The 14029-nt window shown below is 63.5% G+C and overlaps 1 protein-coding gene across 6 annotated transcripts; it reads left to right on the top strand.

The window, feature by feature from the left end:
• The first annotated feature begins 1534 nt into the window (after window positions 1-1534).
• On the top strand, window positions 1535-13335 carry PUF60 (poly(U) binding splicing factor 60). Of its 6 annotated transcripts, none has more exons than XM_033126289.1 (12): window positions 1535-1715; window positions 5778-5870; window positions 8021-8116; window positions 8220-8309; window positions 9156-9206; window positions 11236-11397; window positions 11477-11569; window positions 11689-11902; window positions 11980-12170; window positions 12309-12444; window positions 12599-12834; window positions 12908-13335. In XM_033126289.1, exons 1-12 carry the CDS (start codon window positions 1692-1694, stop codon window positions 13205-13207), a joined length of 1686 nt encoding a protein of 561 aa, XP_032982180.1. In that variant the 5' UTR covers window positions 1535-1691; the 3' UTR covers window positions 13208-13335. The 6 variants fall into 6 exon arrangements, with proteins under 6 accessions (XP_032982180.1, XP_032982181.1, XP_032982176.1 ...); XM_033126285.1 differs by having other exon boundaries at window positions 1559-1715; window positions 5781-5870; XM_033126290.1 differs by lacking the exon at window positions 9156-9206.
• The last annotated feature ends 694 nt before the right edge of the window (window positions 13336-14029 follow it).

Here is a 14029-nt window from a genome sequence, read left to right as displayed (position 1 = left end):
CGTCTCCTTTCCCAGCTGCACTTTCAAGCATGATTCCCTCAGACACTGACTGCAGTCCGCTAAAACAGCTCTCACTGCCCACCTTCCTCCAGCTCCCCAATAGCCCCCCTCTTGTCTTCATGAGATTTTGCCTTTGTAAAAATCCTGTTCCCATCATTTTAGAGGGGAGGGAGATGAGGAAAATATTCTGCCCTGTTTAACTAGCTCTGCCTATATAGTTCATTTTAAACTCTCCCACGTTGAGAAGAGACCTGCCTAGCTGGGGAAGACACTTTGTTGCTTCAGACAGGTTGAAACTGATGGCTGACAACCTCGCCCGAGCCCACAGATGTGGTTCCTTCACTGAGTTAGGGGCTTGGGACAGAGTGCCTGCGGCGTGTGGCAGAAGTCCAGGGCAGCTCCACACCCAACACGGAGGTCTTGAGCCTTTAAGAAGTAGTTTGGGGACTAAGGGGCTCTGGGTGCATACCCTTCTGCGAATGGGTTCACAAGCCTGTCTCGGGTTGCTGTTCTACCGACTGTGTGTCATTGAGTCTAGGACACCAGCGTTTTAAGGTGCACTACTGTTTTATGAATCACTAGAAAAGAGAAAATGTTGCCAATTTTAAATGAGGACACACCGTCCATTGGTAGGCGCATCCTGATTTCTTTTTTTTTTTTTTTAAAGATTTTATTGGGGAAGGGGAACAGGACTTTATTGGGGAACAGTGTGTACTTCCAGGCCTGTTTTCCAAGTCAAGTTGTTGTCCTTTCAATGTTAGTTGTGGAGGGCGCAGCTTAGCTCCAGGTCCAGTTGCCGTTTTCTAGTTGCAGGGGGCACAGCCCACCATCTCTTGCAGGAGTCAAACTGGCAACCTTGTGGTTGAGAGGACGCACTCCAACCAACTGAGCCATCCGGGAGCTCAGTGGCAGCTCAGCTCAAGGTGCTGTGTTCAATCTTAGTTGCAGGGGGCGGAGCCCACCATCCCTTGCGGGACTGGAGGAATTGAACTGAACTGGCAACCTTGTGGTTGAGAGCCCACTGGCCCATGTGGGAATTGAACCGGCAGCCTTCGGAATTAGGAGCATGGAGCTCTAACCGCCTGAGCCACCGGGCCGGCCCCGCATCCTGATTTCTGAGATGTTAGGATGCAAAGAAGAGGCATCTGGAGATCTGTCTCGCATATGTGGCGATTCTTTGTCACCTCTCTCGACTTGATCGTTTGGGAAGGTGGAACTCCTTCAGCCCTGGAGGGGATCCGGCCGTCCTCCGTCCTGACTCTGGGGTGCGAGCGGGGGGAACAGCACCTAAGTTTTTCTGTAAAGGAGGCACAGAAATGGAGCAGCGTCCGCACGAGGGCAGGGGGGCGAAGCGAGTGGCTGGCTCACACGAAGAAGGTTACGCGGTCCTCGCCCCGCCGCGCGCGCGCGCGCGGCCGCGACGGACGCGCCCCACCCCGCCCCGCTCCTAACCGCCCCGCCCCGCTCCTAACCGCCCCGCCCCGCTCCTAACCGCCCCGCCCCTTCCGCCAACTCGCTCCTCCCCTTCCCCCCGGAAGCGCGTTCCTTTCTCCACCCACGTCGCGGGAGAAAGGGCCTTGTATCGCGATAGTTCCCTCTTTCTCCGGGCGCCTCCGCAAGCACCCACATCGCGCGAGACCGCGGAGGGAGCAGGAGCGTGTGGCGCGCGCTGCGGCCGCGACGGACGCAAGATGGCGACGGCGACCATAGCTCTCGTAAGTGAGCTCCCTGCGACCACGGGCCTCCGATCAGCTGGCGGGAGAGGGTCCTCTGCCCTCCCGGGGCGCTGAGGGCCCCTCCGGGGACGCGGCGGTCCCTCGCCAACCCCGCAGCCCTTGGTCGCATGAGACGGGGCGGGCGCGAGGCGGGGGCCGGGCTGCGGCCATAGCTTCCGGCCCGCGGGTTGCAGCTTCCGGCGGCGAGCGCGGGAGGGCTGTGTGGGGCCGGGGGCCGGGGCCCGGGGAGCTTAGTGAGGGCCGTGCAGGCGCCGAGTCCGACCCCTTGGCGGGGCGGCCCACCAGGCCCCGGCGAGCCGCAGCCTCGGGGCGGAGCCAGGCGGCCGTGGTCCCGCTGTGCAGACGGGGTGCGCCTGCGGCTCGCGGGCGTGATGGCGCGTCTCCTCCCGCCTGTGTGAAGGGGGCTGCCGGGCGTGCGTGGAGGGATCGGGCTCGGTGGGGAGTGTGGCCGTGGCTCCTTGCAGCCGCAGCTGTGAATCTGCTCTCCGCTGATGCTCTGCGGGGGACTGGTTACCAACTAACGGGGACTCCATCCAGTCATCCCCCCACGAAGGAAAGGACGTGCTCTCTCATCACACGTTTCTTAAGCAATTCCTTTGTCGCAAGCGCTGTGCCAGGACTTGGGGGCACCGTGCAGAACCAGAGGCAGCAGCCCCTGCCCTGTTCGCGGGTCTGGTGGCACCAGAGACCAGTTCCCACTCAAGGTGCCTTATATTGGGTGCCCTAGGGAGCCGTTCTCAGGGTGGTGTGGGCACCTGGAGGAAGGAACCACTCTGCCCTGCTGGGTTCTCACTTCGCTTTTAGCCACGTGGAGTGATGAGCATAGACGAAGACCCCTGCTCACACCACACTTCCTGGTGACATCTGCCTTGACCCTTCTTTCTCCCCACTTGGTTCTGTAACGCTCCCCTCCTGGACCCTTCCCCCAACTCACACCCAGAGTCAGGTGGCGAAGTCTGTTTGAGAAGGCAACTTTTGCAGGTGGCTGGAGGCTGGGCTGATAGGGTCAGGAAATAGACTGCCCTGGCCGGCCCGGGGCTGGGGGCTGATCCCCAGTGAGGGCAGAAACCAACTCCCAGCTCGTGAGGCGGGCCCAGGTGTAATTCCCAGCTAACTTCACTGTCCTCTCATAACGGAGTCCTGCTTCCTGTCGAAGCCACAGGAGCAAATGACATTGTGAGAGGGAAGTTAGGAACGAGGTGAGGATTGAAGATTTGGTGACTGCCCCAGGAAGCAGTCAAGGTTGGGTGGTGAGGGAGCAGGAGGCTTGAAGACAGGTCCTGACAGTCCTGGGAAGGTGTAGAAGGAGGCCAGCGAGAGTGGATACCTCGTGTCCCCGCCCATCCACAGAACGGTGTAACCATGAAGCCCGGGAGTCGGCAGTCCTGTGCTTGTGGGGGCAGAGGGGTGAATTGGGGTTCAGCTCAGCTGGGGTACACTGCCAGACACAGGTGGTATCATAGTAGAGGTGACCATGAGCAGTAAGTGTAAACCCAGGAAGCTGGGGCTCTTTGCGGGCGTGATCCTCCCAGGTTAGCACAGGCAGATGTGCCGCTGGGTGTATATAAGCTAGAGACCCAGGCTTACCTCGTCAGACTCTGGGAGTGAGGTCGGTCCAGCCTGCGCCTGACACGTTCCCCTTCTAAACTTCAGAATGGACAGGTTTCTAGAAGGGTTGCCTGTCTCCCTGCTGTACTAGTGGGGCACTGTGAGTGCCTGTTCCCTGTCTTGTGGTCTGTGCACGGGAAGCCACTGCTCGCTGCTCTAAGCGGTGGCTTCCACTCTGAGGAGCTGGGATGGAGTGGCACTGAACTTGTCTGGCTGGGATCTGGTGAGGGAGGGGCGCAGGAAGACCCAGAGATGCCTCTTCTCGCTCGGGGGTGCCTTCTGCCTGCTGCCGCAGAAATGGCATGAGCTTCTGGACACATTGTGTCTCTGATTCGCTGCTTCGTCGTCCCCTGCCTCTGGCAGCCTGGCTGGAGCATCATCCTTGGGTGCCGTCGGGCAGGAGCACGGCACCGTTGCCGTGTGCCCGTGGGCACCGTTGGCACCTCCTGTAGGTCCAGCCTGCATGTCAGCGCACAGAGGCCTCCCTGACGCGGTGCCAAGTGTGCCTGGTCGTGTCTCTGTCCACCTGCACTTGCTGTTCTTCTTGGTGCTCACTGCAGCTGCAGGCATGCCTGTCCTCTGGTCGTGCTGCATCTGTGGTGCCCAGCCCCGAGTCTGGCCATGCGCTGGGTGGGGGGAGGCAGCATTGCTGTCTGAGGCTGACAGTGGGTGTACTTGCCCTGCACAGGGACCCCCAGGGCCGCACACGGAGCGCCTCACCAAGTCCTCACTCCAGCCCCAGGAGACAGGCCTGAGTTCAGAGCCTGAAGCCTGGAGATGGTAAGGAGTGACTTGACTTCCTGCTTTTCTAATGGAAATAATCCTCTTCAGCCTGGGCTGTTGCCCAGTGGCAGGGCTGCAATGTGTGTCCCAGAATCACGGGGCTGCGCTGCCTCCCCAAAGCGGGTTCCGTCACCCCTGCTGCCTGGTGCTGGCGGTGCCTACAAAGCTTGCTGTTTTTATTGCCAGAGGATGATGGCATGTGTCTAGCTATGATGACAAATGACAGTTTTTCTCCAAGCTCTCTCAGCATCTGCTTACAATAGAATCCAGCTCAGTGGCACTGGGAACTTTGTTTCTGCCATGGGTGGGGTGGGAGGTCCTAGGCAGAGTCCCTGGTGGTCTGACTTTTTCTGGGAAGTCTCTTTGGAGACGTTTTCTGCTCTCGGCGTCGTCCTGGTTCCTGTACTGGCTATCGCAGTCATTTGGGAGAGAGGGCAGGAAGGTACTATACATGTGCCCTCCAGTTGGCCCTGTGGACGGGGGTCTAGGGGTTGGGGGCTTCCACAGAGCTGACGTGATCTTTTGCGGTGGGCCTTGAGAGGCAGCCTGTGCTTTGGGGGCCAAGTCACACTGAGCCCGTGCCCAGCTGCCACGCACCCACTGGCTGGGACCTGTGTCGGAGGCCCCTTTCTTTGACACTCTCTAGGGCACTCTTGCAGAGCCATGGTGCTGAGGAGCCGGGCTGGGTTGGCCAGTTTCCCAGCAGCTGGGCTTATGCTGCTGTCGCTCCTTAGAGGCGAGAGCACGTTCTGGCCTCGTCCGTGCACAGAGCTCCCAAGGGTGGGCATGGCTGCCCCGTGTTCCTAGATGTCTGTGGGTCTCGTCCTTGAGCTGGGAGAAGGGGGAGTAGATCTCAGGGCCCTTCCAGCAAGGCCCTCACCACCATAACGTTGCCTGCCGCCTGCCCTCGTCCTGTCCTTGCCCCTGCCAGCCTGCTGAGCCGTGCGGGAAGCCTGTCCTTCCATCTGCTGTGCACGGCAGGGCTCCGTGGCCCCTTTCGGTGTGGGGTAAGGGTTGCTAAGTTTTCTGCTGCCCTCCTCGGGTCAGACAGCCCTGGATAGTGTGACCGCTGTGGGGGGAGGCTTGCACGTGCAGACTGCCTGCCTGGCCCTGCCACCCAGAGGGCAGCTCTCCTCAGAGGTGTCTTCAGGAGGGGCCTGGGGCCTGGGCTTGGCGTGGACGGCATTGGGACTGATGCGGAGCTGTGGGTTGGCCCAGGCATGTGTGCAGGGTGCTAGCAAGGTGCCCCTTGCCCTGCTGGCGGGAAAGTAACTGATCTTTCGGACCTCAGTGGTGTGGCCCGAGGGCCACTCTAGACCCAGGAGAGCCTGGCTTTCCTTGGCTCGCTACCCTGTCCCCTCCTGGGGATTTGCTGCCAACTGGGGACTGCCCCAGATTCTGCTATGGTTTCTGCTAGGCTGGCCCCGTGTGCCAGGGCCCTGGGCAGCTGCAGGTACGCTGGCGGAATGGGCGGGGTGGGGTACTGTCAGGAATGTTCGGGCCAGGCCAGAGCTGGCCCCTCCTGTGCCCCTGCCTGGCCTCCCTTGTTCGTCTGTGGGGAGCTCAGCCCTCAGCCAGGGAAGAGGAGAGGGCCCGGGTGGGTGGGTCTTCTGACTGTCCGTCCATTACAGCGTTTCCTTCCTGCCGCAGCAGGTCAATGGCCAGCAAGGAGGGGGGTCCGAGCCGGCGGCGGCGGCGGCGGCGGCAGTGGTGGCAGCGGGAGACAAGTGGAAACCACCACAGGTACAGCCCTTAAGCATCCTCGCCCTCAGGCCCGCCTGCCCGCCCGCCCGCCTGTCGCCCGGCCGTGTGCCCCTGGGCCCAGAGAGACCTGGCTGGGGGTGGGCGGGAGGAGCCCCAGGGCCTCTGTCTGGACAGACGCCTGTCCTGCGCCCTCACCACCCAGCCTCCTTGTCCCTGCCTCTCCCCTCAGCGTCCACCCTGCTTCGGGGTGGGTCGCAGTCTGGCGTGTGTTCAGATGCCAGGCAGGTGGCCAGGTGGGGGCCGAGCCTCAGCCAGGGTGAGCGCTGAGCCGTTGGTGCCGTACAGAAGGGCAGGCATGCTGTTCCCAAACGCGCAGGGTGCTAAGAGCCAGCCAGCTCTCTGATTTAAGTACGACAGCAAAGCAGGACAGCACACAAATCCAACAGTCTGGTGACCTCACTGGGCTGGGCACATGTCGTCCTGCCCCGCGGCCCGTCCTTGGGAGTGTGTCCTGTGGGAGGTGCGGTGGGCCTTGTCGCTGGGTGATAGGGCTCTTTGTGCTTCTCAATGGCAGCGCCTGTCTCCAGGGATTTCCAGTGGGGGCTCAGCAAGGGAGACCTGTGGGGGCTGGGCCGTCCTCTGGGGTCCCCCCACTGTGGCAGAGTCGGGGAAGGCCTGTGGTGTGCAGCTGGATCCCGGGAAGTCACGGGCTGAAGCTGATGGGCACGGGGGCCCGGGAGTCCCTCCAGCCAGCCCTCCCCAGCCTTGGCTGGCTGTCCAGCCAGCCATTGGTCGGTGGGAGAAGGGCCTTTTGTTTACTGAGACAAAGAGGAGATTGAAAAGTTTCTAAGGGGCTGAAAGGGGGTTGCCATTGATGGCCGTGGTGACAGCCTGCTCTAGCATGCAGCCCCCGACTTTCGGGGCCTCTTTCCCACTGAGGAGAATTGGGCTTGGGGCCAGCTGAGAAGGTGGAGGGGATAGGCCTCCAGGGACCAGACTGGGCTGCTAGGGGAGGGACTGCCTGCCTTTCGCCCTGTGCTGGTCAGCATGCCGGTTCTCAGGGTTTGGGTCCGCCAGCCCCTTCCTGACTCCTTTGTACCTCTGTCCTTGCTTGTTCCTGAGCTGGGGACCTGCCTCTTTCCTCTGCCGTCCCTCCGAAGGCTGTGTGCGGGGGGCTGCAGAACACCCTCTCTGGAGGGGCCAGTAGTGGTCTCTCCTTGCACTTGCTGGGCGGCCCCAGGCCCCCTGAGCTGGTGGGCAGGCAGGTGTGCTCACACTCCCGACAGCCACACTCCTTGGTTTGGTGGCCATGCGTCTTTTCCTGCTTACACGGCTGTATTCTCTCTGCAAACAGTTTAGAAGCGGATTTGACAGTAGGAGTGTGGATGTAATGCTAGTAGTGTCTGCTGTGGTCTGCTGGGGGCTGTGACTACTCCCTCCACTTCCCTGGCTAGTGCTGGCCCGTGCCCTCGCCTCCTGTGGCCCTGGTGCTGGTCTGCTCCTGGGTTCTCTGCCCAGGGCTGAGCACAGCCGGAGGAATCTGGTGGAGGTGGGCTGGAGCCGTCCCCTGGCTCCCTGGGCGGTGCACAGTGTGCAGCGATAGGATGGGTGCTACAGCGGTGGGAGGCACTTCGCCATACATGCCCCGGGGTGCTTCCTGGAGATCGTCCCCAGCTAGGGCTGGGGCCAGGAGGAATTGAGGGGCACTCGGCTGCCAGGCAGTCAAAAGGAGAGTGCGGACCATCGGCCCTGACCCGTTCCCTGTTGGAGGACAGCCAGGGCCGCATGGCGCGTGGCCTGTTGCACGGCGTGGCACAGAGGCTCTGGGGTCATGCTGGCTGCAAGGGCTGGCCCACCTACTACTTGCCGCCTGTCTCGGTGGCTCCTGAGGTCATTGTCACCTGGGGCCTACAGCTGCTCCAGGTTGGCCCAGGGCCCCCACGGTACCTGACTGCCTCGCTGTGTGTCCTAACCGTGGGTCCTGGGGGCCACAGGACAGACAGGTCACAAGGGCAGGCCTGCAGGTAGGCCAGGCAGGAGAGTCTGTGCTAGGACCTGTCTGTCCCTGGGAATGACTGGAGGCCACGTGTAGTTGTAGTGGGAGGGAGACTGGTGGGGTGGGCTTCTGGGGGCCACAGGCGGGAGGTCTCGGGCTGCTGTTTAACCATTTCCCTGCTCCGTACCACCAGGGCACAGACTCCATCAAGATGGAGAACGGGCAGAGCACAGCCGCGAAGCTGGGGCTGCCTCCCCTGACGCCTGAGCAGCAGGAGGCCCTCCAGAAGGTGAGAGTGTGCCTCCCGGGGCCCTGGGCTGGGGGGCCAGAGGGGGCAGCCGGCCGTTGGCCCAGGCCGGGCCCCCAGTGCTCCTCACCACCGTCTCTCGCAGGCCAAGAAGTACGCCATGGAGCAGAGCATCAAGAGCGTGCTGGTGAAGCAGACCATCGCCCACCAGCAGCAGCAGCTCACCAACCTGCAGGTGAGCGCCCGGCCCGTCCTCCGCCTCCCTCCCTGCCTCCTCTTCCTTCTCTTCCTCCTCTGTGCCTGCGGCGTCCCCACCAGGTGTTGTGGTTCTCAGTTTCTCAAGGACTCTTTCTTGGGACGCCTGGGTTCCTCCCCGAGCCACGCGTGGCCCGGCCTTACCTGCCTGTTGAGCGCCCACGGCCCCTCCCCGCCCCTTCTCTGTAGCCTTGCCGCTCCCCGAGCCGGCTCCTCTTCTCGGACTTCAGACTTGCCTCAGGTCGCCCTGCGCCCGTGCCCCCCGGCTGGCTGCACGGCTGATGGTGCGGCACGTAGGCCCTTCCTCCTTGCCCCCTTGGCCTCGGATAAGAGCGGTCGGGCTTCCACCTCCGCAGGGAGCCCAGACCACCTGGGCTGGGCCCTGGACTGAGGACAGGCTAGGGGCACCTCCGTGGGGCCCTGCTTTAGACGTGTGGCCAGAGGCTGTGATGGCTGTGGGGGAGAGCAGGGCGAGGCCCACAGGTGCCTGGGCCTTGAGCCCCGCCCCCACCCGGCCCTCAGACATTCACGCTGCCAGGCAAGGCCCTGGCTGTTCCCATGCTCCGTCTGTGCCCATCCTCCCCCTGCTCCCCTCTCCCTACCCCTCCCTTCCTCTGCCCCGTTGGCCAGGCTGTGGGCAGGGCACCTGGGGCTCTGAGGCCCCCCTGGGCAGGTGCCGGCAGCCATCGGCCGGCAGTGTGGGAAGGCAGGCGGGCCTCCCAGGCAGGGCGGGGACTCCGGGCCTGCCGCTGTCTGCGTGAGGTGTGACAACAGCGGGAGACTGCTCGGCTCCAACAGACTGAACTCTGTCTTTACTGTCTTTCAGATGGCAGCAGTGACAATGGGCTTTGGAGATCCTCTCTCACCTTTGCAATCGGTCAATAGAAATGCTCACTTCTTCCGGGGCTCATGTCCTTAGTCAGGGCTAGAGGGGGGCAGTGCGCCCGTGTGCTGGGGACCTTGCTCCCCTAGCCGGCCCTGCCCGCCAGCTCGGACGAGCGCAGCAGAGCGCCAGGCGTGGCGGGGCCAGTGGTATGGGCGGGCACCCACCCGGGACCGCCCTGGGGAGGCCTCCATCTGCTCTGAGGGCCCGCCTTAAAACTAATCGGCCAGGTAACTGCGGAGGGCAGCCGGCCAGGAGGGTAGCTGCCCATGCCAGGCCCACCTGTACCCATGCCGCCTGCACGCACGCATGGGGCGCACCGCCCAGGCCTCCAGCTCCGTCAGTCTCCAGGCTGCCTGGGCTCCTGGGTTGGGGGTCAGGCCCTGAGGAGAGAAGAGTCCTAACTCATGGCCTTGTCAGACCCTGGAGGGAGGATGGATGGACGGGGTGGGGGGCTGGGGGGACCTGAGCGAGCTAGAGAGGGAAGGGCAAGGACGTGGGCCTTGGGCCAAGCTGTCAGCAAAGGGTAGAGACCACACAGCCAGGGAGTAGGCCAGGGAGGAGGTGAGCCGGTGGCCGTGGCTGCCATGGGCAGAGGAGTCTGGGAAAGAGACACCCCTCCATTGCCCAGAGGCAGGCTGAGGAGGCCAGGGACCCCTCCGGGGAGTCTGAGGGGGGACGTGGCCCTTTCTCGGGGGGCCACCCCGGGCATGCTGCTCTCACAGGGGAGACGTGGCCCTGTCCTCAGGGCCAGACCCAGTGTCGTCTGTGGGGAGCGTCTGTCTGTGGGGGAGACGACAGGGAGAGGGCTCTTGGCCCACTTGCTGTTGGGGAGCCCCCGCTGAAGAGAAGACATGCTGCTATCTCGGGGAACTTTGACCTGAGGGGTAGATGGTTTCGTGTCTGGGTTGCCTAGTGTGAGGGGGGACATCGTTCCACCTGTGGGGTCCTTGGTCTCAACAGGGAGCCTGAGGCCCATTAGTCGGGAGTCCAGTTGAGGAAGGGAGTCCCATTTCGGGGGAAGTCCTACTTTGGGGGAACTATGGACTTTTTCTTAGGCCCCTCTTTGAGGGAGGGGGAGGCCTGGCCTATACCAGGCTAGCTGGTGTCTTAAAAGACAGTGGCCTCTGGTCACGGGCATCTCTGTGACGGTGTGGGGAAGCCCCTGTTGGTGGAGAGGCTAGAGCCAGGCCCCCACACCTCCGTCTGCCCTACGCCTATGCTCTCCTCCCGGTGGCCCACCACCTGTGGCTCTGAACCCCCCTGCCTGGCACGTTGTGTGAGGTTGCAGGGACAGGAGCCCATCCCTGGGGGCTTGGGGAGGTCGCTAAGCACAATGGCCAAGCTTAGCCCAGGGCAGAGGCAGTGTCTGCCCTGGGCCTGCCGGGCCCACCACCTCCTGATGCTCCTGGGGTCAGGCAGCTCTTTTTTGTGAGGGGTTCAGGGCATGGGGGGCCTGCAGAGTGCTGAGCCCCCACCTGATGAGTCGGCCCTGCACAAGTAGCTGTTCTTCCTCCTCTCCAGGGAGCCCACATCCGGGCTCCTGACCTGCCCCCTGGGGTCTCTTCTGGGCGGTAGCTGCCCTGTCTTCTGCCCCTCTCTTGCCTCCACACCAGTGGGTCCCTCCAGCTTGGATGGCCCCCCCTCTTCCGTCGGAACACTTGGGAGGATCTCCCAGCCCAGCCCCGGCTACGGGCCTCCAGACTGGAGGGGTGGGCGGGGTGGGAGGGCACACTGCCCTGCCTCCCAGCCACCTGTCAGCTTTGTTGCCAGTCTGCCCGGGCCCTGGGGGGCCAGGGTGCGTCCGTGCCCTGCCTTGGGGCCTGGCCTTCCTTCCTGGGGGTAGGGTCCTGCTGACCCTCGCCACCCTGACTGCCGGCGCTCAGCGTGCGCCGGGCTGCCGCGTGGGGAGCCCTCACCACAGTGGAGCTGAGTGGGTGGGCCAGGAGGGGCGTGGGCTGCCTCGCCGCCTGCCACCCCGTCACAAGCCAGTGGCTCTCTCTCCCCTTGTGTCCTGCTCCAGATGGCAGCTCAGCGGCAGCGGGCACTGGCCATCATGTGCCGAGTCTACGTGGGCTCCATCTACTACGAGCTGGGCGAGGACACCATTCGCCAGGCCTTTGCTCCCTTCGGGCCCATCAAGAGTATTGACATGTCCTGGGACTCTGTCACCATGAAGCACAAGGTGAGATTCATCCGCCCCGCCCTACCCTGCCCCACCCCATGCCGGGCTCTCCTGGCCTAATGCCCGCCCCTGTGTCCAGGGCTTTGCCTTTGTGGAGTACGAGGTCCCGGAAGCAGCGCAGCTGGCCTTGGAGCAGATGAACTCGGTGATGCTGGGGGGCAGGAACATCAAGGTGAGGCCCCGGCCGCGGGGGGGGGGGGGTGCTGCCGGGCTCTGGCCAGCGCCCTCCGGGAGCCTGCAGTGACCCAGCCGGGCTGACGGGGGGCTCTCGGTCCCCTGCGTCTCCCCCAGGTGGGCAGGCCCAGCAACATAGGGCAGGCCCAGCCCATCATCGACCAGCTGGCTGAGGAGGCACGAGCCTTCAACCGCATCTACGTGGCTTCCGTGCACCAGGATCTCTCTGACGACGACATCAAGAGTGTGTTTGAGGCCTTCGGCAAGATCAAGTCTTGCACCCTGGCCCGGGACCCCACGACTGGCAAGCACAAGGGCTACGGCTTCATTGGTGAGCGTGGGCGGGCCGAGGTGGGCGGGCCAGGCCTGCCCGGCACTGTGGCCCTCACCGCTGCCCCTGCCCTGCAGAATATGAGAAGGCCCAGTCGTCTCAGGATGCCGTGTCTTCCATGAACCTCTTTGACCTGGGTGGCCAGTATTTGCGGGTGGGCAAGGCTGTCACACCCCCCATGCCCCTGCTTACACCTGCCACACCTGGAGGCCTCCCACCAGCTGCTGCTGTGGCCGCAGCTGCAGCCACAGCCAAGATTACAGCTCAGGTGAGGGCTGGTGCAGTTGTGTGGGTTTGATCCTGGGCAACCGGCCCCCATTGTTTTGGGGACGGACTGGCTCTCCGGGTGGTATTGAGTGGAGGCAGCCAGACTGAGGACTGAGTAGGGTGGCCTTTTGGGTTGCAGGAAGCAGTGGCCGGAGCAGCGGTGCTGGGTACCCTTGCCACACCTGGACTGGTGTCCCCTGCACTGACTCTGGCCCAGCCCCTGGGAGCTTTGCCCCAGGCTGTCATGGCTGCCCAGGCCCCTGGAGTCATCACAGGTGAGCCTGGGTGGGTCAAGGCTGCCCCTCTCCTCTAGGCTCACTGCCTCTAGGGCAGCCCAGCCATGGCTGCACGGTGCTGTGTTCCTTCTCAGGAAGGACAGAGGTGGGGGGGAAGGGGGCGTGACTGCTACACCTGCTGGATTTGTTGCAGGTGTGACCCCAGCCCGGCCTCCCATTCCGGTCACCATCCCCTCTGTGGGAGTGGTGAACCCCATTCTGGCCAGCCCACCGACGCTGGGTCTCCTGGAGCCCAAAAAGGAGAAAGAGGAGGAGGAGCTATTTCCTGAGTCAGAGCGGCCGGAGATGCTGAGTGAGCAGGAGCACATGAGTATCTCGGGCAGCAGTGCCCGCCACATGGTGATGCAGAAGCTGCTGCGCAAGCAGGAGGTGCGTGGCGGGGCCGGCGGGGCTGGCGGGGCTGGTGGTTCAGCCAGCCGGTGCTCAGCTGTCCCCTCCACAGTCCACAGTGATGGTTCTGCGCAACATGGTGGACCCCAAGGACATCGACGACGACCTGGAGGGGGAGGTGACCGAGGAGTGTGGCAAGTTTGGTGCTGTCAACCGTGTCATCATCTACCAGGAGAAGCAGGGCGAGGAGGAGGACGCGGAGATCATCGTCAAGATTTTTGTGGAGTTTTCGATGGCCTCCGAGACTCACAAGGCCATCCAGGCCCTCAATGGGCGCTGGTTCGCCGGCCGCAAGGTTGTGGCTGAAGTGTATGACCAGGAGCGTTTTGATAACAGTGACCTCTCCGCGTGACCGTGACCTTGGCCCTGATCCCTGGACTTGTACTTGCTCTTGTTTCCTCTGGGTTTTATAGTGATTCAGTGGTGTCTGGGCCCAGCCGCCCTTGTACGCATAAAGGTGCAGATGGTGCTGGCCCTGAACGGCCCTGTGTGGCGGTGGTCCTGTACTTCGGGCTCCTTAGGCAGGCCTGGGGGCTGGGGGGGCCAGGGCCAGCCCCTGGTAGCACAGAGAAGTGAGGAGTCCGAGGAAGGCGGTCACTGGCCTCGGCGGGGGTGGCTTTGGTTTCGTCCTGGTCCTGGTCCTGTCGGTGGCCTGCGCAGGGGACACAGCCTGATGCCTAATGGGAGGGGTGGCGGAGGGAGGTTTTCTTCTGCTGGGTCCACACTGTCACCTGCACAGGTACTGCTGGGAGAAGCCTGGCTTAGAGCCCGGGAAGTCCCGGGACATTGAGTCCACTAGACAAATGAGTCCCCGGCGCCCTGTCCTCAGGGAGCCCACGTCCCGGTGGGAGGGGCGGCGGGCTGGATCGAGTGGTCGCGGGGCCAACCCCGGGAAGGGCCCGGGCGGGGCGGGAGGAAGCTTCGGGCCCGTGCACCATGGAGACACCGGAACTCGGACCTCGCACGGACTTCAGGTCCCGCCGTGCCTCACGCGGAGGGCGGGAGCCGACCTTCCCAACGGGCTATGCGCAAAACCTACGGGTCCTCGGAGGTTCCGTTGCCGCGCGGCTTTGTGGGCATTGTAGTCCCGGTGGCGAGGGCGGGCCTCGGCTTCCCGGCGGGCTGCGCGGCGGCCGGCGGTTGTCGGCGGGGCAGTCGGCGGGCAGCGGCGGCG

This window comes from Rhinolophus ferrumequinum, chromosome 14, assembly GCF_004115265.2.
Source record: "Rhinolophus ferrumequinum isolate MPI-CBG mRhiFer1 chromosome 14, mRhiFer1_v1.p, whole genome shotgun sequence".
Taxonomy (NCBI): Eukaryota; Metazoa; Chordata; class Mammalia; order Chiroptera; family Rhinolophidae; genus Rhinolophus; species Rhinolophus ferrumequinum.
This window is presented reverse-complemented; position numbering and strand designations above follow the sequence as displayed.

What these genes read in the sequence shown, in the direction of transcription:
- PUF60 (XM_033126289.1), top strand. Translation starts at nt 1,692, where the DNA reads ATGGCGACGGCGACCATAGCTCTC. An exon ending in CTGTCACCATGAAGCACAAG is followed by an intron (nt 11,398 to 11,476) that starts GTGAGATTCATC and finishes CCCTGTGTCCAG; the next exon opens with GGCTTTGCCTTTGTGGAGTA. An exon ending in CAAGGGCTACGGCTTCATTG is followed by an intron (nt 11,903 to 11,979) that starts GTGAGCGTGGGC and finishes CCTGCCCTGCAG; the next exon opens with AATATGAGAAGGCCCAGTCG.